Below are 18207 nucleotides of genomic sequence, written 5' to 3' on the forward strand. Positions count from 1 at the left end.
CACCCCTGCTGCCCATTGGACTCTCCCACCCCTATCCCTGACTCATCCTTTGAGTTCATGACCTCTGCTGCTATGCTTGTCTCATCAACCTAACATAAGGTTGTAAATATGCCGGACTGCACCATTTCTTTCCAAAAAGTCATGCAGCAGCAGAGCAGACGGAAAGACAGATCATCCCCCCCCCCCCGCACCTGCCTGCTCCTCCAGTGACAGAGAATTCCAACATTCCTGGACTAGCATGGGCGCCATTACAGCAATCATCAATATAGACTAACTGTATCCTTTTGTGAGATGTAAGATGGAAATAATGCTTAATCAACCCCAACAATGTGCAGAAACTCATGGCTAAAATGCAGTTTTTACCTGAGAGCCCGGAGAAGCGAAGTGCGCGAAGCCTGGGACAGGGAATCCAGCCTTCCGGCTCGGTGCGCATTCCCTTCCGCTTGCTGCAAAGACTCGTGGAATCTGCGGATGTTTTGCACGTGTTCTTCGTGACGAGGCATGGAGAAAGCAGGAGATCCAGATCTGGTAAGGAAGGGATGGTGTTGATTATTCTCAGGACTGGGCATCATCGGCTTCTCTCCTTCTTGTTTCAAAGGCCCATGCCTATTGTATATTTTCACTGATTGTCTTAACTGTGGTTCGTTACTGTACTTTGCTCAGTGAATGTCCTAGCTGTTGATTCTGTCATCATCATCATCATTTATAGTGTGCTCTCCCTGCAAGTGGGCTCAGAGCAGATCACAATTAAATTACAGCCCTGCTTGCCCCCATCTTCCCACCAATGCAAGATTATACACTCTCATGTAAACAAGCATAACGGAGGGCAGTGGAGAAAGGGAGAATCCGGAATAGGGGAGGACCACCTGCTTTGCAAATGTCCCCTTGTTGCTGGGGTATCAGACCCTCCAGGTGTAGGCAACTGCACCCTGCACTGAACCAATCAGGCCAAATTATTAACTCCCAAATTAGTCTTAGTATATTGCTCATTCAATGTCTCCTCATAGTGACTGTATCAACCTACATGCCTCTTTGTACAGTCTTATTGTTTTACACGCTATAATCCGCTTTGAGTCTCAGTGAAGAAGAGTCCAGTAGCACCTTCAAGACTAACCAATTTTATTGTAGCATAAGCTTTCGAGAATCAAGTTCTCTTCGTCAGATGCATGGTACAGAAACTTTGCCCATTGGACATTGGAGTTTCTGTGCCATGCCTCTGACGAAGAGAACTGTGATTCTCGAAAGCTTATGCTACGATAAAATTGGTTAGTCTTGAAGGTGCTACTGGACTCTTTTTGATTTTGCTACTACAGACTAACACGGCTAACTCCTCTGGATCAGTGAAGAAGGCAGACTATAAATACAGTAAATAGATAACTTAAATAGTTAATAAATAAAATAAATACTACCTTTGATCGCGAGAAATACCAGATCCAAAAGCCCTATCTTAGGGAGTTTGAGGATCAGAGTCAGTATTTCAAATGCATCTGATTTGGAGACGGTGCCCTGTAAGCTATTACGGGATATATACTGTCTCACCTCTCGTCCACTCGAGCAATCTCTTTGCCCATTTCCTATTTTTTCTGAAAATGGCTGCCTGGTGGTCAAGACAAAGGTTCTGCAAGTCATCTGGCCAGTTAGGGTGAGCTGGGACTGTTAATCTGTGGGAACTAGGTGGGAGTTTTATCAAGCTGTTTGTGAAATCTTATTCTAATCTTCTGCAGCGCTTAGCTTTTAAAGTGTCGCAACTTGCTTTGAGCTGAAGCACTGTAACAAATCCAAGAACAATGCTACATGTTGTATTCCAGCGGCTCGCTCTCTGTATTCAAAGCTGCTTTAATAAAGGCAGGGAATTTAGAAAGAACCATTCGAGGAGTCTAAAGGGTCCTTTAAATTTCAGCCTCAACAGCGGAGAGATGTGCCATTCAGGTGATAGAGGGGATTTTGCTAGATCCTGTTCTCTCATAACCTGCCCCTTTTCCCTCAGGGGCAGAATTTCCAGCCTTCTCAAGCGAGTTGAGGCAAGAAGAGCCAAGCGGCGGCTCTTCTGGGGTGCCTTCAGCTCAGAAGACACAACGCCGGCTTCTCCCTCAAGCAATTCCCACTGCGAGCTTCAAGCCCTATTAATTAGAAGGCGAAAACAAGGTGGACTCCCTCAACACCTGCGTTTAGGAACAACAGAAACTCCTGCCAGGTGATTGAGAATCTGTTTGAGGTTAGCTTGTGGGCACGTGCCTAGTCCAGAAGCGCAGAACATCCATAGAGAGGAACAGTGAGGACCCCACGACTGTCAGAGGCAGTGACGCCCATTCACTGGTGCCTGCTGCAGGTGGCCCGGCTGAATTGCAAAACGATATTGCTGGCCACGAATGGTGTTGCTCTCAAGCATCTTTTCCTACTGCCTAGCAGTTGCAGATTTCCTGTTCCCAAATAACAGATAACGGAATGGCCTTGCTGTCAAGAGTAATGGAATCCGAGAGATAAGCCACGTGCACGTTTGTTATTTCACAACTCTTCCTCGTTCTTTCTATTTTGAATGACAAACTATAAACATATAGCAAAATGGCATACCACCACTATATTTAAAAATATTTACCATTTTGTCTTCCATGGACAATTGGTTGGTTTCTTAGATGCGCTCTAGTATTCCTTCTTTTACTCCCTCCAACAAATTGTGCCTACTCCAGTACTGAATGAATGGAGATCATTTCTTGCTAAAATTGATCTGCGATCATTTCTCCCTTTCCCCCATGTATTTAGAAGTTGGAAATTTACCCATTAACATCACTTGCTATATTCTTTGTAAGCGTTTCTTGCTACTTGGTATATAGTTTGCTGCCTCCATGTCTGTGCTACTGTCATTCTCGATGCCATTATTAAACGTATTACCAAACTTCTATATTCCTTTTGTATTCTTTATGAAAAAATCGCTTAATAAATTACTGGAAAACATTCACATTTCTGGCTTATCATTTCTTTAATATCTCTATGCACCATACATAGTTTCCACACCGTTTATGAAATAACGTCTCTTTTACTCTGCCACATTTCCAATAGACAATGTGTTCTCCAGAGATCTTTGTTAATCTATCTGATCTATAATGCCAATGGAAAAAAACGATTTCCACTAATTTCAACATTCAACGAATATTCTTTTAATTTCTTGTATTACTCATTCCGATTTCAGTATTGAGACTCAGATAGGTCCTTCCCCCACTTCCTTTTATATTCCCACTGCACGGTGTCTGATGTCTGAATAATTAAGAATAACTTTGACGTTAAACTCTTTTGTGGTTTTAATAAAGACAACAAATCAGAAGCAATCAGAGCTGATGTGTGCTCTAGCACTGGATGGGGGAAATCTACGATCTTCAGGGAAGTAAATGAAACATGCCTAATTTAAAAAAATTAAGAAAAAGCAAATAACACTCTCAAAGGTTACAGATTGGTGGGGGGGGGGCGGGGGTGAGGAGGAGGAGAAGCAGCACTGTTGGCCTACAGGGATATGACTGGCAGCTTTCAGCGGCTGGCCCTTCACAGAAACACATTCCGCACAGCGTTTGCACTAGCAATAAATGCAGCGGCAGAAGGCAACGAAAGAGAATTCCTTTTCTCTTGCAGCATTTGACTGCTGTAGAAGTGCTGGGGAAATGTGACAGCCACACAGTGGAAGATATTCTCGTTGAAAAATAACCGGTTCTTGCAGAAAAGGGGTAACTGTTACTGTGCAGAAGCAGACCCCCTTGCCATTGTCTGGAAAGAACAAACGTCTCCTATTTTGCCCCTACCTCTCATGTTCAGTGTCCACAGTGCCATTCGATGAAGGGTTAAAGAGTTCTTCGGCGCCTCTTGTGGAAAAGGTGGAGAATGCTGCACACAAGCCTCTCGCCTGGAACGCAAAAGGGCTTGTGGCTGGAATCTGCAACAGAGAAACGGTAAGACACCTTTCGGAGCTCTACCTGTGCTCATCACACAAAAAACAGTGGTCGTGAGCCCTGGTTTGTGCCTTGCCTGGCAGAGCCCCAGTGGTTATCTCAGGGGCCGGTGGCAGGGGCTCACTTGCAGGACCCGGCAAGGTGGCCTCTGCGGAGTATGATCAGCAGGTGCCTCCGCAACAACAAGCCCTCCCTGAGCCCACTGGTCTTCCTGGTTCCCTGGCCCCGGTTCCTTAGGCTCTTCCTCTGAGCCCTCCAAGGAGAGTCACAGGCCTCATCACAGGAAACTTGGGCAGTAGTAGTAGTAGTAGTAGTAGTAGTAGTAGTAGTAGTAGTAGTAGTAATAATAATAATAATAATAGTATGCAATTTATATACTGCCCTTCAGGACAACTTATTTTTATTATTTACTTATTTAATTTAAACCCCGCCCTCCCCACGAATGGGCTCAGGGCGGCTCACAACACGCATGCAATACAGTAAGTTAATCATAAAAAAACATAAAATCAGAGGTAATTCAAAACAGTCATTAAAACTTAACGTCCACTCAGAGCACTTTACAAAGTGTGTTATAATTATCTCCACAACAATCACCCTGCGAGGTGGGTGAGGCTGAGAGAGCTCTGAGAGAGCTGTGATTGACCCAAGGTCACCCAGCTGGCTTCAAGTGGAGAAGCAGAGAATCAAACCTGGTGGTCCAGATTAGAGTCCTGCCGCTCTTAACCATTACACCTAACTGGCTCTGCACCACTGTATCAAACTGGTTAACCGGGGCCAGTTTGGTTATGTTTCAAAGAGGGAGGCCAAAAGGTTGAAAGGGAAAAAGAATATGCTTTCATTATGTCAACTGCATTGAAATCCCACAAGAACAGGAAAAATAATTGCTTTAGGATAGGCGGCTGTCTATCTGAAATCAGGACACCTCTGAGAAGAAGGTAAGTTACCCCCAGATAAAAAACGAAGCAATTCTCAGAGTATGTAATAATACTGAAGAGCTGCAGTCCACCCAGGGTCGCTTCAGCTCAGAGCAGAACTGGGAAAGAGATCTGTCTGAGCCGCCGCTAGCCAGAGCAGACAATACTGAGCCGGTCTAAGAGATCTGATGTGGGATAAGGCAGCTGCTTTCATTAATACTTGACAAATGCTCACGTAGAGTGAGACGGGGCAAATGGGAACTTCTGATACGTGTAACCTTGCTCCGGCCTGACATTTCTAATACGGAACTTTCAGAGTTGCCTCGTCAGACGAGCAATCAGAACTCCAGTCAAGGAAACCAGGGAATGCACATACTGCTGATCCTGGGGGCTTTGTCCTGCTTCTGGCCTGCCTCTCTTCTTTGAGATGAATGATATTTTCGAGGGGCGAAATGGCTACTTTGATTTGCCCTTGGCACTGCCCGCTGAAGTCCGTGATGTTGTACCAGCCACAGACTAACTGGAAGCCCGAGAGGAGTGGGGAGAGATCGACAGATGCAAAGCCTATCACTCGTTCGGCGTCTGCAGAGAAACAGAGGGCACAACCGCACGTCAGCTAGGAAAAACTGGTTAAAATTCACACCCGAGTAGACCGTCGCAGTAAAACATCTTGAGTATTCTGAACATCCAGAGTTGTGAGGCTGTGAGCCCCGAGCCCATACCGAAGAGGGCAGACCGCTGCAAACGATTACGGACTGAACCGATTGCAGCAGTTCTAGGTGAACCAAACCTAGTTAGAAGGATACTACCAAATGTAACTCATGTGTCCAAAGACAAAACCTTCTGCACTCCAGCCCCACAAGTGCCAGGCTGTACAATCCAGCCCCCAACAATGTGCTGCAAGCATAAAGTAAGCGTATTACAGGCAGGGAGTGCAGAGCAAATTCCTCTGCACAGCTCATGTAAGTGAGCCAGACCACATGCTAGACGGGGAGGCCACCACCCTCCTCTTCCAATTCCAGGGCCTTTGGTTATCCCACAGAAATATTGCATACTTTTGGATACTCAGTAATCTTTTAACAGCAGTCCTATAAAGTAGGCCTGAATCATTCTTCCTAGAGAGGAATTAGAGTATCAGGAATGCAGGAATTAGAGTATTAAATTAGGAACTGGGAGACCTGGTCTGCCACCCACCCACCCACCCCTGCCTCACTAGGTGACTCTGAACCGATCTGCTCTCTCTAATGTATTTCAACAGGTTCTTCTGAGGATAACATGGAGGAGGGAACTACCTTAAGCCCTTTGGAGGAAAGGTGGGGCAATTTATTGAGTTCTCCTCTCCAGAGAACTGCTTGAGGCAACGTACAGGTTCAAACACACACAGACACACGTGCGCGTGCGCAAGCATGAATAAAACAACAAAAACAATTAAGAACAATTTAATAATAACAACTGTGCTTATATACCGCTCTCCTAGACAGCTTAGTGACCCACTCAGAACAGTGAACAAAGTCACTGTTATTATCATCCCCACAATACAGCCGGGGAGCTGGGCTGAGCGGAGTGGCTCACCCACTGAGCTCATCGCAGTAGTGGGAGTCAAACTAGCAGAGTGCTGATTTGCAGCCCGCCCATCTAACCACTATGCTATAATCTGCTACAGCATTAAAAAAAAATCAAAAAGCAACCAGCACAGAACAGCAACCGACAGAACAGCTAAGGCTACCGTGATTTTTAAAAATGGGCTTAGGCTTGGTGATGGTTGGCAATATGGGAAACTCCGCATCTGGAGAATACCTGCTTTATGCCATACTTTGAAGACCAGAGTTTGCTGGGGATCCAACAGAAGTTCGTTGGAGAGCCTGAGGGGAAGAAAAAGAAAAATCAGAGAGGCTGGTAACGTCAGGCGAGCAGGACACAACATTGCTGAAATGCCACCAATGGTCAGCCTCTCACAGGTAAAGCTAGCTCTTGTGGTGCACGGGATGGCGATGGTGGGCATACTGGAAATGGCTGCGTACATCTCAGGCGATCTGGCATTTGTTTGCCAAATGGGACAGAGTGTTTATTTCACTCCCATTATTCTAACAGAGTTAAAAGGGTCACAACAACAGAGGGAATGGGGTCCCAAAGGTTAAAGTAGGGCTATTTAGTAGCTGAAGGCGACACAGGCAGGGCTATTTTTCAGCCAGAATGCAGCGGAAGGGAGTTCCGGCACCTCTTGAAAGTAGTCACATGTCCGGTGGCCCCGCCCCCCCGGATCCTGTTTCCTCCCGTACACAACCCAAGGCGTCCAGCTCTTTAGCTTCGGGCACAGAGCAACACTTCTCTAGCCGCTTACAAGCAGCAAGAAAAGTGTGGCTTTCAAAGCTCGCTGCTTTCAGAGCCTTGCCTTGCTAGGAAAGTGTTGCTGCTTTCAAAGGCCGCAGCTTTTTTCAGCTGACAGGAAGATTCCTCGCCCGTCAGCTGAAAAAAAGAGCTGTTTTAAAATTCCAGCAGCTTTTTCAGCTGAGGGAAGAGGGACACCCCCCCCCTCCGCCTCAGCTGAAAAAAGCAGTGGGGCATCTGGAAGCAGCAACACTTTTCTTCCATGCGTTTCTCCCTCATTCCCCTCTTGAGAGTTCCACCACCTTCCCCCCCCCCAAAAGCCCCGGACACAGGTTACTGGGATGGGTGAGAAGTAGTGGTGGTGGCCACCCAGTAGAAAATGCTCGTCCCCCAGGCAATCCATGAGATTGTTTGCTGAATTTCTGATATGTCTTGAACTGCAAACAGCTAATCTTGCAGCTACCAGCATATTTCAATATTTGCCTTCACACTTCTAAAAATAACGGCTACCCAGCAGCCTAAATATTCACTGATAAGATTTTCAGTGCCTTGGACCACTGAGTACCACAATACGGCCCACTGCTTTTCTACTTACAGATTGTTTTTAATTGTTATGACTTAGGGAATGCCTTCCGGCTGTCTAGAAGGTCTAAACACAACAGTGGAGTAGCCAGTTCAGGCTGCTGAGCTCCAACCGCTCTTCAGTGCTTGAGACTAGACTTTACGCACCAAAATATAACTGTTCCAAACTCAGCTGCTCCAAGGTCAGTAACTAAGACTCTGAAATTAAATGGCAACATCTTTTTAAAAAATGCCCACACTAGGTCAGACCAATGGCCCATTTAGTCCAGCATCTTGTTTCCCATAGTGGCACAACCAGATGCCCCCAAAAGGTGTACCCACAGGGCACAGCGACCCAAGCCTCCTCGGCTGCTGCCCTACAGCCCTGGTATTCAGACAGCTACTTACAGCCATTGATAGGCCTGTTCACCATGAACTTGTTTATTCCCCTTTTAATGTTATCTCAATTAGAAGCCATCACTCCACCACGTAGCAGTGAATTCCACAAGTTAATTTACTCTTTAAGAAGTACTTCCTTTAGATCATCCTGAACTGATCTTCCATCAACTTCACTGGGTGCCAGCAAGTACTAGCGTTAGGGAATAGGGAGAAAAAGTTCTAAAAAGCTCCAAACCCCACAAGTGAATAGGCAGGATTCGGTCCCCGTCCATCCCTAACTATGACTCAAGAACGCATTTTATTTATTTAGAAAATTTAATCCTCTGGCTTCCTGTGAAAAAAAATCATCAGCAACAAAAGACTGTTTGCCAGGGCTTTTTTTCAGGGGGAACGCGGTGGAACAGAGTTCCGGCATCTCTTGAAAATACTCGGCAATAGTGCTTGAAAATAATATTATTTCAAAGAAACCGGTGTGTTTCTTCCTCTTTTCCCTCTTGAGAGTTCCGCCACCTCTTTTCCCAGAAAAAAACCCCTGCTGTTTACAAAATTCATCGTAACACACTGCCATAAAAACACACAACCATGAAAAGAGTAAGTTAAACTTTAAATAACGGCAATTAGAACTAGCAAGCAACTGTATCAGTATTAGAATCCAGAACAGCACTGAGATCCTGAAACGAACCCATAAATCTGAGCAGCAGCATAAAACAAATCCCAGCTAACCATTTCAGCTCACTCATCCCTCCACGTGTTTTCCAAAATTAAAATGTCTTAACTAGGTGTCTGAATGAGAAGTCTAAAGGGGCCAGTTGAACATCACCTTGGGTGATACATTTAGCGCATGCCAGAGACACAATTATTGGCTGCCTCTCATGGTTTTGTTCTTGTGATTCCAAGATAAGACCTGCTGGAATATAGCTGGAAGTCCTAGAGTTGTTATTCACAGACTTTTTGAAGTTGGACCTACTTCTACACTTATTGTACAGTTTGGGACCCTCTTCTAAATGTGATGTGGAGAGAAATCATCTCTACATTGCTGAGCACTACACTACTGCTGTCGTATAGTGGTTAAGTGGCTGGGCTCCAAGACAGCACTCAGCTGGTTCGAATCCCACTCCTGCCATGAGCTCTGCAGGTGGCCTTGGGTCAGCCCCTCCTCTCAGCCCCAGCTCCCCATCTGTACTGTGAGGATAATAATAACGCTGACTTTGTTAACTGCTCTGTGTGGCACTAATCTGTCCAGAAGAGCGGTATATAAGCACATGGTTGTTATTATCATCGTTGTCATCATCACTCAAGAATTCACCTCAGCACTTCAATTATTGTGACTGCACTCTGTTCATGGGCAGGAGCTCAGTTGCAGACTAGAAGCTTGCAGAAAAGAGGAGACTGGGGGAAGAAGCCCTCAAGCTTCAAGCGCAGACCCCCTCCAGTTCTTCATTATGCTACAGACTTTAGATTAGCAGAATACTGCTTTACTACCCACACCCTGCTGGAAGGCAACACCTAAAAAAGGATAGAGACTGTTTTGGGGGGGGGGGGGTGGAGGCAGGAAGATCCACATGACTTCCAAGTGGGAGAGACTATAGTGGGAGGCACAGCAGCTAGGCTGAGCCTTTGAATAGCGACACAGAAACAGAGTAAAGGTAAAGGTAGTCCCCTGTGCAGGCACCAAGTCATTACTGACCCATGGGGGGGACGTCGCATCACGACGTTTTCTTGGCAGACTTTTTTATGGGGTGGTTTGCCATTGCCTTTCCCAGTCATCTACACTTTACCCCCAGGAAACTCATTTTACCGACCTCGGAAGGATGGAAGGCTGAGTCAACCTTGAGCCGGCTACCTGAACCCAACCTCTGCCGTGATCGAAGTCAGGTTGTGAGCAGAGCTTGGGCTGCAGCACTGCCGCTTACCACTCTGCGCCACTGTTTAAGCAGGAGATACTCTGAGGCTTTGGTGGCAGCAAGTATTCGAATTGCCTCTCAGGGGCATTGGTAGCAGTGGGTGGATGCTGGTTTGTTTGTTTTTTGGCACATCAGGGAGTAAGAGATGGTTGCAGGGTTTTTCCAACCTCTTGGTAATCAATCAGAAAGAACAGAAGGGGCCTGCAAGGCCATTCCTTCACATGATTTACTAAGATGTTTGGGCCTTTTTCATGTTTAGTTTTTTATCAACACTCCTGAGCAAGAGGCTGCATTCCGTTTTGATTTGCCGTTCAGCGTCCTCTTCCAGCTCACCCTGTTTGCTTATTTATTTAGAACATTTTTATTCCTCCAGTGGTGTAGCGCTTAAGTTTCATGGGCAGGAGAACCAGGTTCGAATCCTCATTCTACCAAGGAGACTTGCTGGATGACCTTGGGCCAGTCACCTCCTCTCCGCCTAACCTACCTCACAGGGTTGCTGTGAGGATAAAATGGATAAAGGGAGAATGTTCTAAGGGTCGAATGCACAGCCCATTTACCACAGTGCACGTTCATTGACCCCCCTCAAATTGTGACCTTGGGAAAAACAAGGGGATGGTGAATTTTTAAAATGTGCTTATGTGTTTTAAGAAAACGAGAACTGCCGCAATTTCCCCCACCCAAGTCAATGATCACAAGTGACTCCATGGTACAGAAATGGAAGCAAAATGACCAAGAGCTGATTCTTTGGTTCCTGAAGACAAAAAGAAATTGGGATGAGAGAAACAGCCAGACACTCTTAGGCCCTTTAAAGAATAGGTAAACTTTAGCATTAAAAGCCCAGCACTTTCCCCATTGTAACTCTTCCTTCCCCATCCAATCCCCCTGCAAAATACTGGACCCAGGCACTCTAGATCCCTGATGGTGATGGGCAGGGGGAAAGTGGGAGAAGTTAAGCGTGCTTCCTCCACACCACTGCTCCCCTGCTGCAGAGAGCTGGGCGAGGAAGCAGGACCTGGGCACACAACGTGCGATTCTCGTTGCCCTGAACTCTTCCGCTGGGGAGTTCCGTCACAAGAAACCAGTTTTGCCAACTAGTGACCAGGTGGCAAAACCCCGTAGCTCTACAAGCATTGCTCTTGAAAAGGCCACATTTCATACCTGGTCTGCAGCTGAAAATCCCAAACGGGCGAGTCTGTTTTTTCAACGATCTCTGTCGAAATAGGGCTGTCGGTGTTGGCGGTAACGAATGACACGCAGCTGCTGGGGGCCGTCACTCCACGTTCGGTGAGGGGGCTTCCTGAAACACAGGAGCCGAACAAGCGGAATGATATTACAAAACTGGGGGTAACTTTGGAAACAGAAGACCTCTTATGACAAAACACTTCCAGTAGTGCCATAAAACAGTTATGCTTCGTGATGAGGATTAATAAGGCAATGAGAAAACAATGGCCCTTTCCTGGGCTCCCACAAGGAGGGAAGACACAACCCTTACCTTTGAGTAAGTCTTCCAAAAGCACAGCCTTACAACCAGATACACAAACTAGAATCAGGAGGCTGAAGATGTTGCTGCCGCCTGCACACAGGCCGTTCAACCGTGAACAACCCCAGGAGAAGCAGTGACACAACCTGGGCATGCTTCATGGATACGATGTGCATGGACCTTGATAAGTCTTTATAAATCTCACAGTAAGGAGAGCTTTAGCCACAGAGGAGATTCAGCCACAGAGCTTGGCTACTCTGTGACCCTCAAGTTGGTGCTTAGAACTTCAGCCCAGATGTTGGCAGCTCAAGGAATGGTACAGCCTGCCTTCTGCACTAAGCGCCAGGGGCTGGAGGGGCTGAAACAGCCAAAATTCATAAAAAGAAGCCTATGGCAGGAAGGTTCGCGTGGCCCGGTCTCAAAGAGAAGACACCCACTGGATCCCATCCCCTTCTGAGCTACGAAGCACAGGAGCATAGCAGCCACGGAAACTGAGCTGCCAACTTCAGGGAACACAGCGAAGGCAGGAGGAAGACAGCAAACGACTGCATTATGAACGGCTGAACAACTTCAGCAAAGGGGACTCAGGAAAGAACTATCAACAAAAGTGCAGTTTATACTACCCCCTGCCCCCAGCAGGCCAATGCCTGAGAAAATCTGGATTGCTTAAACCTCCCTGCCACCTCTCATGTATCAAGGGATCGCAAAGGCCGTTTTTAAAAGTTCCATTTTGTATCCCGTATGCATTGTACTGGAAATGAACTGGGCAGGGTACCAAAGCAGCTCCTTCTAAACACTACAAATTTTGCTCTGCCCTCCTTCTGAGATTTTGGTAGGCCTTGCACAGAATGCCCTTCCAAGCCTACCTTAGTGCTCTTAAAGGATAGCAACTTGCAAGTTTTACGTTCAAGCAGAAAAAGCAACGCTCAGGACGCTCAGTTCTGCTCTCACACCCCTGATTTTGCACTTGTGCAAAGCGATTGTAGCACATAACCCCAGTTACGCCGTGGGGCCTCCCTCCTTCGGATGCAAGCATGCTAAGACAAAAGTGACTATCGTCAAAGGATCCATCTGTACTTTTGTCTGGAAGCTTCAAACACACTGCTGCAAAGCAGGGGCAGTTGTGTCCCTGAAAAGACCTTGCCCCTGGGCATTCCCCACATCTACCCTGGGTTTCAGTGCCTCAGACCATCTCAGAACAATTTTGCTTTCCTAATAAAATTACAATAACAATAACAATAGCAGCAGCAGCAATGGTGTGCTTATGTATCACCCTTCTGGACAGATTAGTTCCCCGCTCAGAGTGGTGAACAAAGTCGGTGTTCTTATTATCCCCGTAACGCAGCCAGGGAGCTGGGGCTGAGAGGAGGGGTGTACCCAAGGCCGTCTGAAGAGTTCATGGCAGTCATGGGATTCGAACCAGCAGAGTGCGGATTCTCAGCCCAGCCACTTAATCACTGTGCCACAGCAGCTCTCCTACCCCTTTCCTGGTTCCTGTCCTTGCAGTATAACTATCCTCAACTTTTATGCTTCTCAATTTCTTCTTTTCCTCTAAAGCTCTGACAAAAACATTAATAATAATAACATTCGATTTATATACTGCCCTTCAGGACAACTTAACGCCCACTCAGAGCAGTTTGCAAAGTATGTCTTTATTATCTCCACAACAACAAACACCCTGTGAGGTGGGTGGGGCTGAGAGAGCTCCTAGAAGCTGTGATGGATCCAAGGTCACCCAGCTGGCTTCAGGTGGAGGAGTGGGGAATCAAACCCGGCTCTCCAGATTAGAGTCCCACCACTCTTAACCACCACACCAAACTGGCTCTCCACTACACCAAGCATGGCAAATTCTTTGGAAGCCTAAAAGAGAAGGTTGCCAGCTGTTTCCAGGCATAAGTCCCACCGCTGGGTCTTATCTGTAAAGTCCTAATTGGCTTGGGGCCACGGTACTTGAAGACCCACCTCCACCCATACTGTCCAGCCCACCAGTTAAGCCCCTCTCCTGAAACCCTGCTCTCTGTGTCCCTGTCTTCAAAGGTGAGACAGGTGGCCACTGGATACAGGGCTTTTTCAGTGGTGGCACCTTGCCTGTGGAATGCCCTCCCTGTGAGATTTGCCTGGTGCCTATCTTATTTTCTTTTAGGCACCAGGCTAAAATAGTCCCTTTTATTCAGGCTTTTAGGTTAGAGTCTTTAGTCTTTTAAATGTTTTATGGTCTGCTTCTGGCATGGGGATCATTTTATCATGTTTGACTGCTCAGTGTGGATTTTAAGCTGTTTTATTTATTTATTTTGTTTGGATTTCTATTCCGCCCTCCCCATGTTATGCCCTGGCTTATTTTAAAGGCACTGGCTTTTTTTTACTCGGTCTGTTTAATGCAAAAAAGAGGAAGAGCTGGCAAGAAAAGAGATTAGCCGATGTTAAGGAGCATGACCTGGTTTGTCTGCTGTTCAACAATTTGGCTACTGCTGTGCCTTCAATGCCGAGCAGCAAGGTCATGCCCGGGAAACTGCTTCTGCACGGCTTCAAAGAGGAAACAATGTGGAATGTGAATCCCACGGCCATTTCCTGTGGAGGAGGCGATCCAGAGCACAGGACCGCCTGAATCAAGGTTAGAACAAAGAGCGTATGGATGGAGGTACCTTCCAGGAGCAATTTGTTCGAAGTTGTATCCCTTCTTCTCAGACTCGTTGCACTGAAATCTCTTGCATTTTGTGATACTTTTTTCAATCGCCTAAAACAAAAGCTGTGAAATACCTTTTACGGGGACTGATCATTCAGTTGGTCTTTTAAAAAGATGTAACAGGGCAATAATATTTTTACATTTTGCTTTGGACCAATATGGCAACCTGCCATCTCAGTCTTTATTAACCACATCCAGTCAATTAAGACTGACTTGTTTTCTTTAGTTCTTTCCATTGATAATGCAATCTAAAAGCCAAAAAAAACTCATACACACCATTTAAAAAAAAATCAAAATATAATTTACACGAAATTAAAAGAATTGAACCTGCCCAAGAACAAGGGAAGAGTTTCAAATCTAGATGAAGCAGCAGCACCTGGTCTGCGTGCTAACACCTACGTTGAGTATGACCAAGAACACTCGTGCAAGAATTGAAGCAGGAGCACAAAATGCATCTATTCATAGCTGGACAAAAACATGCACAAAAGTCACCAGGAATAATTCCTGGCTATGCCCCACGGGCACAGATGGGGGTATGGAAGAACAAGGAAAGCCCAGAGCCATGGGGCAAGACAATAGGAAGCTGTTTTTATACTGAGACGGGCCATTGGCCCATCAAGGTCAGTATTGCTTATTCTGAATGGCAGCAGCTCAGCAGGGTCTCAGACTAGAGGTCTTTCACGTCACCTGCTACCTAATCCTTTTAGGTGGAGATGCCGGGGATTGAACCTGGGGCCTTCTACACATCAAGCTGATGCTCTGTCCCTGAGCCACAGTCCCTCTGCTAACAGCAGTGCTTTCTTCTCACACAGAAATGTAATGGCAGTGTCTTTCAAGATCTGCTAATTCTGCTGCACCTACAACCGAATGATCAAATCATGTCTGTCAGAGTCCACAGAAAAATTTCTATTATTGTAGCCCACCTTTCTCACTGAGATCCAAGGTGGATTATAGAATGCAATTGAAAATACAATATAATCAACAGCTAGGACATTCACTGATCAAAGAACAATAATGAACAACAGAGAGGACATTCTGGGAAAGAGATACAGGAGGCAAAGACAAAACAGCAAATCACACAGAGAATCAGTCTCTCCACATGAGACATCTCACATGAGGACGCTCAAGTGTAGAGAGACACAATGTTAGCAGGGAAGCACAGTTTAAAAAGGCAGAGCTAAAGAGTGGGCAGAGATCACTCCTCAGAGGGATTGTTAATTTCATCTTTGCTTCCAGGAAGGCTCTGTCAATGAAATTAACAAACCCACTGAGGTGCCCATCTCTGCAGGCTCTGTGTAAAGAGGTGAAATTGACGAGAGTCTTTTGAGCACTGTCTTTTTAAACTATGCTTCCCGGCTAACGTTGCATCTCCCTACACTTGAGCATCCCTGTGTAAGATGTATCGTGCAGAGAGACTCTCAGTGAGCTGCCTCTTCTGAGGGTGGATGCTGTGAACTCAAAAGAGCATTTAATTACATTTAATTGTGGCACATCAAAGTTTCTTTTATGGGACAGTAATGAGCCCTGGTAATGAGCCCTGGTTTGGGCTAGTCCAGTCAGTCACACACTATTTTTTACAAAAAGATAAGTTAAGCCACATGAGACATCTGCGTTCTTCACAAAAAGATGACACGCATAAAACCTGAATGCTAGAAGTAAGCCCCCCAAAGGCCAAGACAATACCGTCTCTGGCCACACAATGCCTCTTTGTGAATATTCTTGATATCACAAGAATAGCTTGTTCCTCTTGTTTTCAACATTGGGGAGTGGGGGGGGGAATAATCTAGAATCAACTCTGCCCCAGACTTAACAAAAGAAACATTTTGCACTGCTGTAGCAACTTCCTGAACACACAATCCAAATAGCTGTGAGCTGTATACATCTCACTGTTCAAGTAACACTGCAATCATATCTCAAGACCATTTTGAAACAGGCTTTCCATGAAACAGTTTATTAAAAATCATTTCATTCCTTTGGCAAGCATGCAGTTCACACCACCTCAACTACAACGTGCAACTAAACATTCTGCAGGGCAGTTGTTAAAATCTTATCCTCAGACATGGAAGGCTGAATTAAATTTGTGCTTGGCATTAGCTAGAGTACTGGAAAACCAACTGGTTGGGAAAACTCATGGCTACTCTGTGACTAATATTTTCCTATGTGGGTACCACTTCTGTGAAGGGATGGGGGGTTGTACCATGCATATACTCATACCACGTAAAAACTCTCTTGTGATGAATGCATATCTGTGGGACCGCCTCTCCCCGTATGTGCCCCAGAGGATGCTCCGATCAGGAGATAAGCAATTAGTAGTGGTCCCTGGTCCCAGGGTGGCCGCCTGGCCTCGACGAGAGCCAGGACCTTTTTGGTCTTGGCTCCAACCTGGTGGAATACTCTGTCAAATGAGACCAGGGCCCGGCAGGATCTGCTATCCTTCCGATGGGCCTATAAGATGGAGCTGTTCTGCCAGGCGTATGGTTGGGGTTGAGTCGGCCCCCATCGGCTGAATAGAGGACATTGAGTCCCTCCCTGTATAGAACCATCCACCACCTAACGGCTGCTCTGCTGAATGTGAACTATTGATTGATGGGTAAGTGATGGATTGTTTTGGTGCTGCCTTAAATCGATTTTTTAAATACTTAAATATTGTATTATTGTTTTAAGTGATTTTAAACGTATCTAATGTAAATTATTATTGTGTGTTTTAGATGTACGTGATCTGCCCTGAGCCTGCAGGCTGTGGGAAGGGCGGAATACAACTTGAAATAAATATACATATACACTACTTGGGGCTACCCTTGAACAGCTTTTAGAAGCTGCAGCTGGTGCAGAATGCTGTGGCTAGACTGCTGGTTGGGGCCCGCTATCAGGAGCATGTGGCCCCCTCGGGCTGGAGAAGAGCTTCAAACTTAGCCAAGAGGAGAGACAGGAAATGAGCCACCGAGGGCAGAACGGTGCACCCAGCAGAAGATGCTCCTGTTGCGTTTCCTCCCATAGAAAACGGAGGAAGAACTGGTGTCCTTTGAATGACACCCCTTTGCAGCACTCTAGCAGCACCTAGAGGATCAAAATGAACACAATCCAGCATTTAACTAGCGACAGAAAGATAACCACACGCACGGATCACATCTGCTTGCCCGGAGGTCCGCGAACAGGGGCTCAGTGGTATGTATCCAGTCGCACGGTTCCTCTGGCGCACGGCATTTGCATTTGTGGAAGAGGGGGATGGTGGTTTCTGCTGACTTCCCCCTCCAGCTGCAGCCCCCCTAACCTTTCCCCCAGTGCTGTTTCTGAGAGGCTGCTGACTACCAGGAACAACATTTCAGGGGACTCAATGGGCTGCAGCAGGTGTGGGAAGCGGGACAGCCCCTCTCCACAAAGTCCACGGACAGACGGCTCCCAGCAAGCCACGGCAAAGTGGGGACTGGAGGCTGGGTCTCCCCAGATCCTGTTTTGGCAATCTAACCTCTACACCACACACAGGCTCTCACAGTGCCGTTTTGCAAATAATCACCTTTTGTATTTCCTGTTATTAAGACAAATAAGTGGGTACTAGATCAAATCAAGCCTGAATTCTCCTTAGAAGCTAAAATGACAAGACTAAAGGTGGTCACGTCATGAGAAGACAAGATTCTTTGGAAAGGTCACTAATGCTAGGAAAAGTGGAAGGCAGCAGGAAAAGAGGAAGACCTAAAACGAGATGGCTTGACTCAATAAAAGAAGCCACGTCCTCCAGTTTGCAAGATCTGAGGAAGTCTGTTAATGATAGGATGTTTTGGAGGTCTTTCGTTCATAGAGTTGCCATAGGTCAGAGGCGACTTGATGGCACATAACACACACACAAACACACACAACCGTCCTGGGGTTTCTCTAGGGAATTTGCATTACTCTGCAAATGACAGTGGAAATTAAATAAAAAGGACAGACCTTGCCCTTCGAACAAATGGCCAAGAGGAGGGGGGGGGGGAATGCCGCCATCTCTGCCTACCTGCCTATACACTTT

General features: G+C 46.3%; 1 protein-coding gene across 1 annotated transcript in view; it reads right to left on the reverse strand.

Annotated features, from left to right (window-relative positions):
• The window catches only part of C2CD3 (C2 domain containing 3 centriole elongation regulator), a 79148-nt gene that overhangs the window by 15836 nt on the left and 45105 nt on the right, over positions 1 to 18207 (reverse strand). Inside the window, exons 25-29 of the mRNA XM_054974963.1 lie at positions 11200 to 11338; positions 6647 to 6711; positions 5226 to 5431; positions 3789 to 3919; positions 364 to 525 (exon numbers count right to left, since the gene is read on the reverse strand). Coding sequence (XP_054830938.1) covers positions 364 to 525; positions 3789 to 3919; positions 5226 to 5431; positions 6647 to 6711; positions 11200 to 11338 — 703 coding nt within the window. The remainder of the gene's footprint in view (positions 1 to 363; positions 526 to 3788; positions 3920 to 5225; positions 5432 to 6646; positions 6712 to 11199; positions 11339 to 18207) is intronic.

Source organism: Eublepharis macularius, chromosome 3, assembly GCF_028583425.1.
Source record: "Eublepharis macularius isolate TG4126 chromosome 3, MPM_Emac_v1.0, whole genome shotgun sequence".
NCBI classification, from domain to species: Eukaryota; Metazoa; Chordata; class Lepidosauria; order Squamata; family Eublepharidae; genus Eublepharis; species Eublepharis macularius.